The sequence below is a fragment of the Melospiza georgiana genome, chromosome 2 (assembly GCF_028018845.1).
Source record: "Melospiza georgiana isolate bMelGeo1 chromosome 2, bMelGeo1.pri, whole genome shotgun sequence".
NCBI lineage: Eukaryota > Metazoa > Chordata > Aves > Passeriformes > Passerellidae > Melospiza > Melospiza georgiana.
In genome coordinates, this window is record NC_080431.1 from 25,336,875 (window position 1) to 25,350,119 (window position 13,245).

The 13,245-nt window shown below is 40.3% G+C and overlaps 1 protein-coding gene across 2 annotated transcripts in view; it reads right to left on the reverse strand.

Annotated features, from left to right (window-relative positions):
• Nucleotides 1-5,481: 5,481 nt before the first annotated feature.
• Nucleotides 5,482-13,245, reverse strand: part of SLC9A7 (solute carrier family 9 member A7) — a 69,047-nt gene continuing 61,283 nt past the window's right edge. For both annotated transcript variants that reach the window (XM_058019012.1, XM_058019011.1), the window contains 2 exons: nt 12,824-12,929; nt 5,482-7,234 (listed from right to left, as the gene is read on the reverse strand). In XM_058019012.1, the coding sequence (XP_057874995.1) occupies nt 6,986-7,234; nt 12,824-12,929 (355 nt within the window). In that variant the 3' untranslated portion in view covers nt 5,482-6,985. The remainder of the gene's footprint in view (nt 7,235-12,823; nt 12,930-13,245) is intronic.

The following is a 13,245-nucleotide window of genomic DNA, read 5'->3' on the forward strand; positions in this document are numbered from 1 at the left end:
ATTAAGTATATCATCAAGACTTCCTTTGTCTGCATCATCATTCACTCTTTATAACAACAGATTTAGAAGTTATAACACCTCTCTATCCCATCCAGGTTGATGTAAATCTGTATTTTATTTCTCTACATAATGTTTACTTTTTGTTGCACCTTGCAACCCTTCCTAGGGTGGAGAAGCTCCAAAGTGGAAACGATTAATTAGATTTTAAGGAAGGGAACTCTAAATCAAATCCGTGCTGTGAGAAGAGAGCTGAGTTGCTGGCTTTGCCTTGAGGAAAGACCTGACAGTACCAGCCTTTTTCACTTCCAAGATAAAATACAAAGTTCGTGTGTATCACAAATGTGTCAAGACACAGTAAGTTTTGTATTACTATCAGCCAAATAAGAAGACATATTTCTAATGACTACAAATGACAGCTATGATTAGTGCAGCCAGTGGTGTGACTCAGTGTGAAACAATGAACTCCACAAAAGCTACCTGCTACTTCCCAGTGACTCCAAGGTCTATTTAAAATAAGGAAGTAATAAGAAATGGAAAGGTGATGCTGATCTACAGCAGTAACACCATCTTCATACCTGACCTGAAGGTTGTTGGCAGAGCAGGAGTTCCAAGCAGCACTGACATTTCCTCTCTTGAGAACAGAAGGCTTGGATGAAGCCTCAATCAAGAGACTCAGAGCTGAATTTACTGCAGTAACTTGTCCACATGAATGAAAGTTTAGCCAAGCTTGTACACAAGCCAGCCACTGGCAGAAAGCCCAGCAGGTGTTTATTCCCCATCCTCCACTGCTACTATTCCCACAACATGGAGAGCTTTCACTACATTCTGCTTTCTCTCTCCTCCCCACCCACTGTTACATTTAAATGATAGTTCCTTGCCATTTAACCTCTTTAGGATACTGAGCTCCCAAACTAGGCCTCGGAGACCTGCACACTGTTGGTGTGCTGAAGACCAAGAAACCAAGCCCTGGTACTGCAGAGTTGCTCTTCTCCTTACATCCTCACTGTTCAAGGGCAAATATTGAAGGGACAGCTGTCATGGAGCTGTTAACACAATGAAGAGGATCTGTCAGAGGATACAGGACTATATTCCAGTTCTACTAACCTCTGCTTACAGCAATTACTGCAGCATTATTAAAGATATTTGGTGCAGTAGCACTCAGTTTCTTGCACACAAGAAACCATGTGTATCTCTTGAAAGGATAGGACTAAAGATTTATTACAGTCCTCCCTAACAGCAGTTGGACCACTCCCAGCTTGAACCTACCATACCATGCAGGGTTTAGGTGCCTCAAGGGAACAGAAGCACCAAAAGTTTTGGACAGACCATCTACCACAGTCAGGATAGCATTATATGCTTTGGATACTTGGTGCATTTTTATGTTTGAAGTAACCCTAAGACGCCTCCTGAATCCTTACTGATATGTTTATATCATAAGTGACAAGAATGGCAAACTGAAAATTCAGGCTAAATGCTGCTTCTGATTTTGAGCATTATGAACAGACCAAAACTAATAAACAGGCAACCTGTAGCAGCCAGCCTGTAAGTGCAAAGGCAAGGCTTGGCATCCTGTCTCCCTTAAAGGAAGGAAGCAAATTTGGGATGTCCTTAGATGGCTTACATTCTCCTTGCTCCACAGAACCAGCTGTGGGTTGTGTGATTTTACCTCCCTTTCTTTACTTCTGATATCCCAAACCCAAATCAGACAAACTTACCTCAAGTGACCCCGCGTGCTGGAAGTTGTTATTTCACAACCGCTATTACTAATCGGCTGATGCGATCCAGAAGAATGCCTTCTGGTGTTCTGCTCTCTGGTATTAATCTGTGTCAACATCAAGACATTCAAGCCAAGCAATTTGGGACTGAAATTCAAAATCAGGCAGTGGAGGATAACCTCCCTGATTAAACTAAAGTCTGGAAACAAAAGTCATAAATATATTACAACACGGAACTGCGTGACCTACTTCTCCCTGCCTCAGTAATAACAACTTCAGAGATTTTACTAGTTAAAAAATAAATCCAATTCATTTCTCATAGCCTAAAGTTAAGTATTTTAACATTGCAGCAAAAACCTTTTAAGTTGGGCATTCACTTTCTCTGAGGGAATGCAAATCTGGAGGCTTTTTTTTTCAATTAGAAGCAGGAAAGCGACCTTTAATTGCAGCATTTCAAATTATTGCCATTTAATTAATCAAATTTGCATAAGTTAGCAGTGTAGCATAGCTTTGAAATTGTACTCAGGCACCAAAGTGAAGTTTGACTATTCTGCCTCCCTCTCTCCTTTTTAAAAATCTTTATCTAATGTGCTTATATGTGACATTTTCAAGCTCCAAAAGGTTAAAAAACTGCAGGAAATGGGGCTTCAGAAACTTAAACTAAAAATTATTATGTTAATAAAAGCTAGAACTAACCCAAATATTTTTAGTTTTCCTAGGACAAAGATTGCTGCTCCCTTGCATGCACCAATAGAAATCCTTTCTGGCTGTGTACTATTGCACAAGAACCTGAGGGGAGCACTGGCTTTGCCCTTGGCAGATTAGCAGGTGTTCAATAAGCCAGGGCTGCTCTCCCTCCTGCACATACCTTCCTCCACCAGCAAGCTCCCTGATAGAGACAGTGCAGGCAACTAATAAAGTCTTTTATTCCAGAATAAATTATAATGAGCTGTCTCACCCATTTAACATTTAGTCCCTAGATAAATCTTCAAACTCACTGGCATTTTGGATGTCAGCAAGTCCGTGTGGGGCAGTGCAAAATAGATTATTATCAAGAAAGTACCAGAGGGAGAGTGAATAAAGCAGCCAAATGAGATAGATAATTTTATTACCTGAAAATCTGAACTGATTCTAATATTCAATTGCTTTGTTGCAACTGTTTAATTTCCATGACAAAAACTTATATAAATTGCAAGTATCAGATGAAGATATGAAATGTTATTTTGAGCCTGTAACACAGATTCAAATATTCAATATTAGAGAAGCATTTGCATGCTGTTTGTAAGTGTGCATGTTTCATAAGGCTCCTCCATATTTACCACACTAATATTACCCTAAAAACTGTTCTCAACGTTACTATAGGCAGTTTAGAATCAGTAATGATGTGAGGTTACTTAAAAAAAATTGTTCAAAGTTACTTTCCTTACTCTGGAGTAGAAGCAAGTCAGTGCTACCCTGTAAAAGCCTTTCATTTTGTGATCAGTTAGAATGGGGTGGTTTTATAACTTTTGCATTATCCCACAGCCTTGTTTTAGATAAGGTATGCAGAAGCCAACATAACTTCTCAGCATTTAGGATTGCAAGATTAAGAATAGCAATTGTTTACAGTGCTGTTCCCACAGTAGAGCTGCCTGTTTAAATCATTTCCTGGCTTTGTAATTCACTGTTTCCTCCACACTTTCCTCCTCTTTCACTTTGCAGGCTTATTTCTACTGGAAGTTATTTTTCAGAATGGCACTCCCAAAAATTCCAGACCAAGAAGTATCTGTGGTTTCTCACTGTGCCATATTAAGCTCCCCCCTAAACCCTGGGACCCTGCTTCTGCATTGAAAATGAGGTTTGCATGGGCTGCTTCTCACAAAGAGTATTTTCCAATACAGGGATATTTGAATTTGTTAATCTACATGATGTAGATGTGTTTAACCTATTCAGCAGCTTTGCCCTACTTTCTGCAAGTCTGATTATGACCAAGGTTGTTCATAGCCAGTCCAGGGCATTTACTGGCTGCTTTTCTCCTGGATGGTCTGTGTCTCCTAGTCATGGGTTGTCTTCCCTTTCTTCTAAAGTTTCAGTGGGTCATGAGTTCAGTAAATTTGGAGAGGAATACTCCCTGCTGATGCATCTGTAATTTCTCTGGTTTCTGCCCCAAAAAGGTCCTCCCCCAAATGTTAAAGAAAAGCATATGAAGTTTAGGCTTGAGAGTATCCAAATTCCATTCCCACACTTGTGCAGAAGCAGACACCATGTCTGCCAAGGCTGAGGTCAAGCATGTTATTCCAGGGAGCTGCTTCAGAGTTAAAAGAAACACTGAACCTTTCTTTGAAAGGCATATTAGGCATATTAGTTCTTAGGGTTTTATTGTCCAGAATAAGACTAAAAGACATTCTTCTGACCAACACTGTCTAAAGAGAGACTGCAATTGGAGTTAAATTGATATTATCCATGAAGGACCATGCCAATCTTATTATAAGGACAAAAATCACAGAATCTGGCCCCCTAAGTAGCATGAGCAGCTCACAATATCTGTTAAGGTTGCTAGAATTCCTACTGTGAGAGATTTCCCTCCCCCCAGGAGTAAAACATAGTAGCCATCATTTCATAAATAATGGACGTCATTTTAACCTTTGCTATTTACTTGCTTCAGATCAGCTCTTTGGAAGGTCAGCCAAAAAAAGAATTCTTTTCTCTCCTCCAGTTAAAATTCCTGCAATCCTTTCCCCAAAGGCAATTCCTTCATTGTCAAAGCAAATAATTTTTTTTTGGTCTTTTCATAGGCCAGAAAACATGCATCCTTGGAATAGGGCTAGGCTTGGTCAAGAACCAAGTATGTGATACTTCAGCCTTGTTCAGGCTTATCAGAAAAGCCAGTTTACATTGCATAGCAGACATGCAGCAGAGTGTGTAAACACTCTTGTCATAGTGTTCCTCCTTTCTGATAACTGGAGATCGAGGATCAGAGCTGCTCCTGGAGCCAGCAGCGCTTGGAACACCTCTCACAGAAAGCACCCTGGAAATTCCAGTGCTGGGCCCCTGGGTGTAGCAGGGCTCCTGGCAGTCACAGGATTGCTCATGGCTCCTCAGCTTTAACTGATAAACTGCCTGTGCTCCCAGGGAAATGAAGGGAATTAGGGGTTTTTTGGCAAAACACATGTGGGCCTGCAAAGGAGTTGTTCTTCTCAGCCATCTTCATCAGGGTTTGTTACCCTGCACCATTTCAGAGCAAAGCTCCCTCACTGCAGCCTACAACTTCCTCAGGAAGGGAAGAGGAGGGGCAGGCACTGATCTTTCTCTGTGGTGACCAGTGACAGGGCCAAGGGAATGGCCTGAAGCTGTGTCAGGGAAGATTTAGGCAGGATATAAGAAAAAGGTTCTTCTGCCAGAGGGTGTTGGGCACTGGAACAGCTCCCCAAGGCAGTGGTCACAGCAGCAGCCTGACAGAGCTCAAGAGCATTTGGACAACACTCTCAGGCACAAGGTGTGACCCTTGGGGATGGTGCTGTGCAGGGCCAGGAGTTGGACTTGATGGTCCTTGTGGATCCCTCCCAACTGGGAATATTCTGTGATTCTATATTGGTCTTACAATTTTTCTACAAAAAGACCCCTGGTTTCCTCATCTCTTAATAATGTGAGATGGTCTTTACAGATCAATACCCTTTATAAATTTGGCTTGCAGGGACAGACAGGGAGGTAGATCACTCATTAGAGGACACATTTGAAAGAAAGCAGACTAGACAACACAACTGCAAAGTTCCTCTGCAGCAGGAAGTTCAAGTACTGAGGTTAGCCCAATAAGTTTAATAGTTAAGGAAAAACAGAGTGGGTATTTACTCACACACAGTTTTATGAGAGGAACAACTGAAATGGCAGCAAGAAAAACACACTTTTTGGACAAACTGATATTACATCACGTTAGTGGGCCACAAACTCTTTAAAAAAATAAATCTTTTGAGACATGAGAATGAAATCACATTTTCGCATGCTTTAAATAGCTGAAAGGCTCTTCAAAGCATACATTTTCAGCTATTGGCAAAGACAATGATTATCTCCTCATCTGGAAATTAAAAAGCATTTAGCAATAAGTTAAAGCTAGCCTACATGTAAGTGGGCTAAATACTAGTCAGAGATTCTTCCCTTTTCACATTTAAGATGATACTACAGTTCATCACTTCTGTAGCTTATATGCTGTTGTGCAATGCCCCACTGAAGTTTCACATCTACTCTGCGAGAGAGAACAAGGGTAAACAGCTTTCTTTTAGGATAGTCACAAATGGTAAAAACAGTACTATTTGTTTGTCTGTTTAATTAGATGTTTGCTGTTTATCACACACAAGAACTGTAAGCAGAGTCCATGAAGTCTTCTGAGCAATATGAAACCTCCTGGTTCCATGCAAGTTCAATACTGCCCCCCTCTCTCTCTCTCTTTATTTCTCTCCTCCTCCTATCTGCTGTTTTCCCCAGGCCAAGTTTCCAACTGTCTTCATATGAAAGAAAGTTTTACTTTGTGACAGCTACCCAAGAGAGCCTGGCTCCAGGCTCATGTTGGCTTCAGGTACATCTTAGACCACAGGAAGCTGGATGTTTTTCTTTTGAGGCACTAGAAGTTAGGCTAAGAGTAATAGTCAAGTTGCCCAAAGCTAAAGGGACAAGTAGCTTTCATGGCCTTCCTATTTAAACAGCTGGCCAGCGAAGAAATCTTATTTTCCCTTTTTTTCCCTGAAATAGATTAAGTACATTTTGCAGTAACAGATTCCCCAGTCTTTCATTCACACATCTGTAACTCTAATGTTTACTGTCCCATTTCACTTGAGTTTCCTCAACCTCAAGAGAGACGTTAACAATGGATCTCTTCACATTCAGATACACACACAATCCTTTTTGTCTCTTAATAATTTTCAAGTTTATAGTTGTCCTTTCACATTCTCAAGCTAAGCCAAGACAAGCTCAGTTCTATGACATTTTCATGTACCTCTCTTCAGAGAGAGAGCTGCTGCAGCTGAACAAGACAATTGCAGCATGCTAGTTATACTTAGATTTGATATGCAGTTGGAAAGAGGAGAATAACCAGTTTTCTCATTTGTCTATTTTCAGACATATAGAAAATCCCACTGTCAGCATCTTGAGTAAAAAATAGGTGACATCTTCAGACCCTAGCAAAACCACTTCTGTGTGTTAACTTGTTTAAATAAACACCCCCACCTCAAGTGACACAGTGGCCTGCAGTCTTCCTTGATCCATTCACAGAGCAAGAGTTATTTTTACTGAGTCAGTAATCATGCATTGTATTCCAGAGGAAATACTAGCCGGGTACCCCTGCTTGTCACTTCATGATCTGCTGCTCCCAAATCACGTTCCAGTGCTTCCTCTGAACTACTTTTTGTTCTCCTGCTGTCAAGGTTAGTGGTAGCTGTATGGGGGCCAGAAGAACCATTTGCAGTTATTGTTGTATCACCATATGTCACAGTAAGGTCACCATCATTCAGAATAAAATCAGAATCCTCTTCTCGAAGCTGTTCCTGGTTCTGAAAAGAGGAAGGAAAAAGAAAAATCTTTATACAGTGCACAGCACCTTTCTTTGCCCAGAACATAATTGAAGAATTCTCTTACATGTCAATACAGAAGAGATAAGGTTCCACCTTAAGAAATGTTAAAAATAACCTTGAACTCAGTGTTTGCAAATCAGCTTACTGTTCCCTGTATAACTACTGCTGCTGGGGAGAGATGAGAGGGAGCTGAAGCCAAGAACTAGGTTATGGAACGGGTAACCCGGGATTTAGTAGCCCTGGAAGTACACCAGAAGTGCAAGAGATGAGTGGTACATATTGGGGTTTGCATGACAATTCAGAGGGCAGTACAGGAGACAAAGCACAGTCGAGCCACTCCAGATACAGAGTTGCATCTGTTGTTAATTAGTCAAATTCATTAGTAAACTTTTCATGCAAGTCAATAAGAACTCAGAAAGCCCCAAACCCCTGTATTCAAGAATTCTTCAACACTTTTTTGTTACACATCAATAACTAGCTAATATTTTTTTCAAACTATCTCCTTACTTTTACCTATTCCTAAATAAAGAATTACTTGACCTAGTTCTTCGGCATGCTCCCGAGCCATAAAGGATGGATACAACAAAATGCTTGCTTCATAGTTTTGTAACTAGTTCTGATGTGTTTTCTTCTCAAAATCATTTAAGTGGCTCGCAAAACCCTGTGAATTTATTTTGGCAGAGATGGACTGAAATATTTAGTCAGAGAATAGAAATTGCCAGAGTGCAATAAAGCACTTCATTTCTCTATCACAGCATAATACAGCAACAACTGCACTGTGTTCCACTCCTGTTTAACGTGGTGAAAGGCAAAATATCTTTTGGTAATTGGTCAGAAAATGGGCTTTCATCATATTTGAAGAAAATTCTGATCAGTGCTATAAGCTTGCTTTGTTGCAACAGAAAGCAAATATTTCCCCACATGAATGGCTCTGCAGTGCTTAGCAGGAGCTGCAATGTGTACTGCTGTCCCTCAGTAGGCTGGACACGGATCGGGCTGCGTTCTCAAAATGATTATTTCCTTGCACTGCGGCAAAGGAACGGGGGCACAGGCCGTGTGAGATGGGATGTCTGGGATCAACGTGAACAGAAAGCTCTGCCTCCACTGCAGAACAGGAGTTCAGGGCACTGGAGATGGAAAATGCTGATTAACCTGTCCGTGATGAAAAATGCAGCTCCTGGCTAAATAAAACTTCCCGGGAAAGCTTCCTGTCATTATGTCAGAAAGATAATCAGACAAAATGAAGCAGCAGAAGCCTCTAGATGATACAGAATATATAACTAACAAGGACTAGAAGAGGTGTCAGGAGTTTGCCAAAATCAACAAAAGAAATGGGTGCAGTTCAGTGTTGGGTGCAAGACAAGCTCTACTTCGAAGGAATGCTAATTTCTTAGAACCTTTATGGCATCCAAATTTATCATTGCTTTTTGGTGACAGGGTTAGTCTGATAGAGAGCACACTGCTCTCAAAGAGCAAATACGGGTTAGGAGACTTGCTTTTTGATCACAGAGAAAACACTGACCTACTGGCACCATCTTAAATAGGAAAAAAAGGGAGAAATGAAGGGGTTCAGCTATAATTGGCATAAATAGCCTTTGCAATCTTTTAGTTGTAAAAAAAAAGTCTGAGGAACAAGACCAAAATTATTAAAAGGGTCACAAAACAATCAGTTTAAGAAAATCTGGTATCTGTAGATTTATTGTTTTGAAGAAGAAGCATTCAAATAAGGATGAAAAATCAGAAAAATTAGTAAGAAGAAGGAAATCTGTTACTGTTGACTGATTATGTTTTAAAAAGTCAAAGAAGCTGCTAAGGTCTGTCACACATTCCCCTTCATGGTTTTTGCCCTTGGAGAGGCACCAAGGAGGGGAAGGCAGAGCTAGCAGAGCACCAGAAGGTATTGCTGTACCAGCCCACATGTGAAGTGGCTGCAGCAAGCTCCCAAAGCACCTCCTGTCTCCACGATGCAGATAAGAAATTGTAAGACCACACTACACGTGAGCTCCTCCAAAGGGCTGAGGAGCTCCTGGATATGTGATACTGAAAGAGAGGTCACAGGCTTTATACTGTATGGCAAGTCCTGACTCAGTCTTTCTTGGTTTGTCCCAGGCTGCACTTACATGTACCTAAACATGATCAGTTCCAGAGAAAACACTGAGCTTTCTCTCAAGGTAGGGAACAAACATCGCCTTGTACGAGCCAAGGTCCTCTTATTTGTTCCCATTCTGAATAGTAGTGCAAGCAGCATGGATTTTATTTCCTATATTGAGAACACCCACGAAAAATCTCATGTACTATACAGTTTTACTATGTTTGCAAACAAAGAGGATGGGTGAATAAACTTATCGTGTTTCATGCAGCATGAACAATTCGTTCAAGAAAGACAGGAAATGTATCCAAATAGATCCACAGAGACTTGAAATACTCCCAAGAATAACCCTGAACAGGCCTCTGCAATCCCCTAAGGTTCTGTAGGAAAAGCTTCAATTCACTCAGAAAACACAGGTCTGAACAACACTACTGAAATGGACACACTAGAATGGCTAAAGACCTGAATCCAAGTCTGCAGAAGCCTGAATTCTGCTTTGATGTGCTGACCATAACCTTGAGGGACCTCTCTGCAGACTGTCCTCTTTGTGGTAGAAGCTGTCCCTGCTCCTAAGAATACATGCTGGAGATGTTTTTTGTTATAAAAGCTTATTTAAATTGAGTTACTGCTCACAAAGCCAGTCTTTATTGCAATGTAAAAAAAAGCACAAGCAAAGTACGATGCATGTGCAAAAAGCTGGCATCACAAATGCTGGTGCTGAACAAAACACAGGCACCACAGATAACAAAATTTGCATTAGAAGTTACCTATCCTGTGGCTCCAAAATGAAAGCATGCATGCAAAATATATTCAAACTTAAACCTGATGGTCCGTTTAATTTCTCTCTTTCTCGGCTGAATTTAAATTCACCAAGGAAACGAAGTAATTTTTGCTGTGAAGCTAGAACCACTAAGGAGGGGGAAGGGGGAAGCCTAGCTGAACAGTTTTCCTCTCCATTTTGAGTTGTCTCCTCCAAAGATTGCAATCAAGTTTCTTCACTGGGCTTGCATATTTATAAATTACTTCCATTCTTTCCAGTTTCATATCAAGTTGTCATACTGTGTATGTGCAAGAAATACTTTTTTTAAAGTGTGCAAGAGCCCCGAAACAAACAAACTACAACAACAAAGTATCCCCAGGAAGGCTTATTTCACTTGGAATAAATGACTGATAGAACAGAAAATTACTAAAAGTTTCAAAGGACATTTCAAAAGAAAAGCAAAATAACTGACCTACATCAGTTTGGTCATGCACTGAGGATAACATCAGAAGAAAAAAAAAAAGTGATTAAAATTATAATTTCCAAAATTTAAACTGCTAACGGCAGCACCTTTTCGTGCTTTAAGTTCCAGCTTGTCTGTCTGGGTTGGAAACAGCCCAGTGGCACAGCCTTAAAGCAGTGGGAGAATGTCAGCAAGGAACAGTAACATCATCTCTGGAAAAAATCCACTGTACCTCACCCCTGTGGGCTGACTCAGAGCCCTGCACATTCTCCATGCAAATTGAGGCTTAGAGGACACGATCTCATGCTGAGGAATAAGTTGTGGGTGGGCTGCACTGGAGGATTATTTGACTTTCAGACTTTTGAACCCCCCCTTGGCATTTAATTACAAAGACCTACTCCCACTTGTGGAAGTGAGAGTCAATTCTAAGTAAGGTTGTGATGAAGTCAGAGAAGAAAAAAAAAACCTGAAACAACAAAAGCTAAAAACAATCTACAAATCTACAGTCAGCGTAGCCACATACTTACTGCTTTCTTCTCTATATAGATATCATAACTCAGTCATGCACGTGTTATGAGATCCAGGATGTAACACTTGTTTGGGAAAAATATTTTACAGCTATGCTACACTTTATTAAGCATTTACAGACTTTTTATTTTTCTTGTTTAACTGACAATCTTCAGTCTTTAATTCTCACAGGTGTGCCATTTAATCTTCTTGGAAATACCTCACAAATGCACTATTCCAAGTAGTTTCTGTCCCCACAAAGACATGTCTGTCTCTGTTGCTTCACCTGCATTTAATAGAAAGGCAAAAGGATTCCACAGCTTATTAACCAGTAATGAAATGTCAAAGCCAAGTGCTGTGGCAAAGTCAGCCATGTAAAGAAACAAAAAGCAACTGCATGGCTCAGAAATCTTGAAAAGAAGCTAGAAATAAAACTTCAAAATCATATTCTTTCCTAAGACAATTGCAGCACTGCACTGAAATAGGAACAGGAAAGAGAATACAATAGGAAAGTTCCATATTGTACACCTTAACAAAGTATACAACCTAACAAGCATTTTTAATGAAGTTAATGTCCTGTGTGTATCGTACCAAGTTTCCACATCTGGTGGTAGCCAACAATGATGAGTAATGAGGAAAAAAAAAAAAAAGAAGAAAAAGAGCCAACTATAAGAGAAAATGAGAATCAAACTTGCATGTTCATTCTGGTTAGATCCTCAGTTACTGGACAATTACTCCCATAAGATCATAAAAAGGCAGACATATGGGCAGTGCACAAGGGCTAATTGGTCTGATGGATGCCTTCCAATCCTTCCAGTGCCTTCAAGACCTCCAGTGCCATTGCAAAGATGGGAACTAGGCCAATTTCTTGCATTACTGTAGTTCCAAATGGGCAACAGGTACCTCAAAGTTCTTGGAAAATTTTCTATCAGGTACGAGTAAGATGCTAATGATATCCAGAAAGAAATGTGGGGAAGATTTCAAAGTTGCAATTAGAATTCGTAATTTTTAGGAAATGATGAATAGACAACTGGTCCAAGACTATTTGAGCATAGAGATATTAATATCCCAGAGAACCTGCAAATTTGAGATGTCCCACACAGTAATATGGCTTTATTTACAAGAGCTCATGAAAGGTTGTCGATTTCAGAAGCACTGTACAGATAAGAAGTATCAGGATCCTACAAGAGTAATATGAGAACAGAGCACTAATTATTGCAAGACACAGCTGTAAAGACATCATGGTGACCTTCTAGACTGAGATAAGTAACTGATTAACAGTTTCTGAAATCTGATCTCAAATTTTGCAGTGGAAACAATGAAGGGAAGCACTACCAGGTTTTTTCCAGCTAGGTAAATGTGTCAGTGACACCTCTAAGGAGACCTTGAAGTTTAGCAGTAACAGGCAAAGAATCTCGTCCAAAAGCCTTGAGAAGGGACTGAATATTTTGAAGTGATTCACTGAACTGGGTTATTGACCAGGCATGTAATTTCCCCATATCCTTAAATGTTATTTTTCTAATGTAGTGTTTAAACAGTAAGATAATTCCTGATCTCAAACACCAGAAGCTTTTGCCTCAGGGGAGACAATCTTAAATCTTTTCTGCCTGGGAAAACCAGGACCTTCTTGCAGTATGTCTATCAGACCAGCTGAAATCAGGACATTACCTAAAAAGAAAAAAACATCTATTTCCTCAAGTTTAATACATTAAAAAACCAAAACAGGAGGCATTGAATTGTTCTACTTACATCATAGACCTGGGGACTTGTCAGACAGCGGGCGATCAGGCCACACCAGCTGGGCAGCGTTGTGGTCAGTGGAGGGCCACTATGAGTGAGAATTGGCTTTAAATAACTTCAGTAGTTAAGGAAAACACACCAGTGCTCAAAAACCACTACTGAAAATAAAGAGACAATTGTGCATAAATGTGGTTCTGCCTTTCAACTGTGATATGCAATAATTCTACGTAAAACACCCTCCCAACATTTTCCCCTTGGTTGTTTCAAGGGCAGTTTCTTTACTCACTAATCTTCTGCAAGGACCACTAGCTAACTTTCTTTTTACAAATTTCAAAGAGCTTCTAGGTTCTGTGCTCTCAAGTAAAAAGGAGAAACCAAAGGTGCTTTAGTGTTGAAAGGTCCAATGGTATTTCTGCTCTGAAGATTGGAGC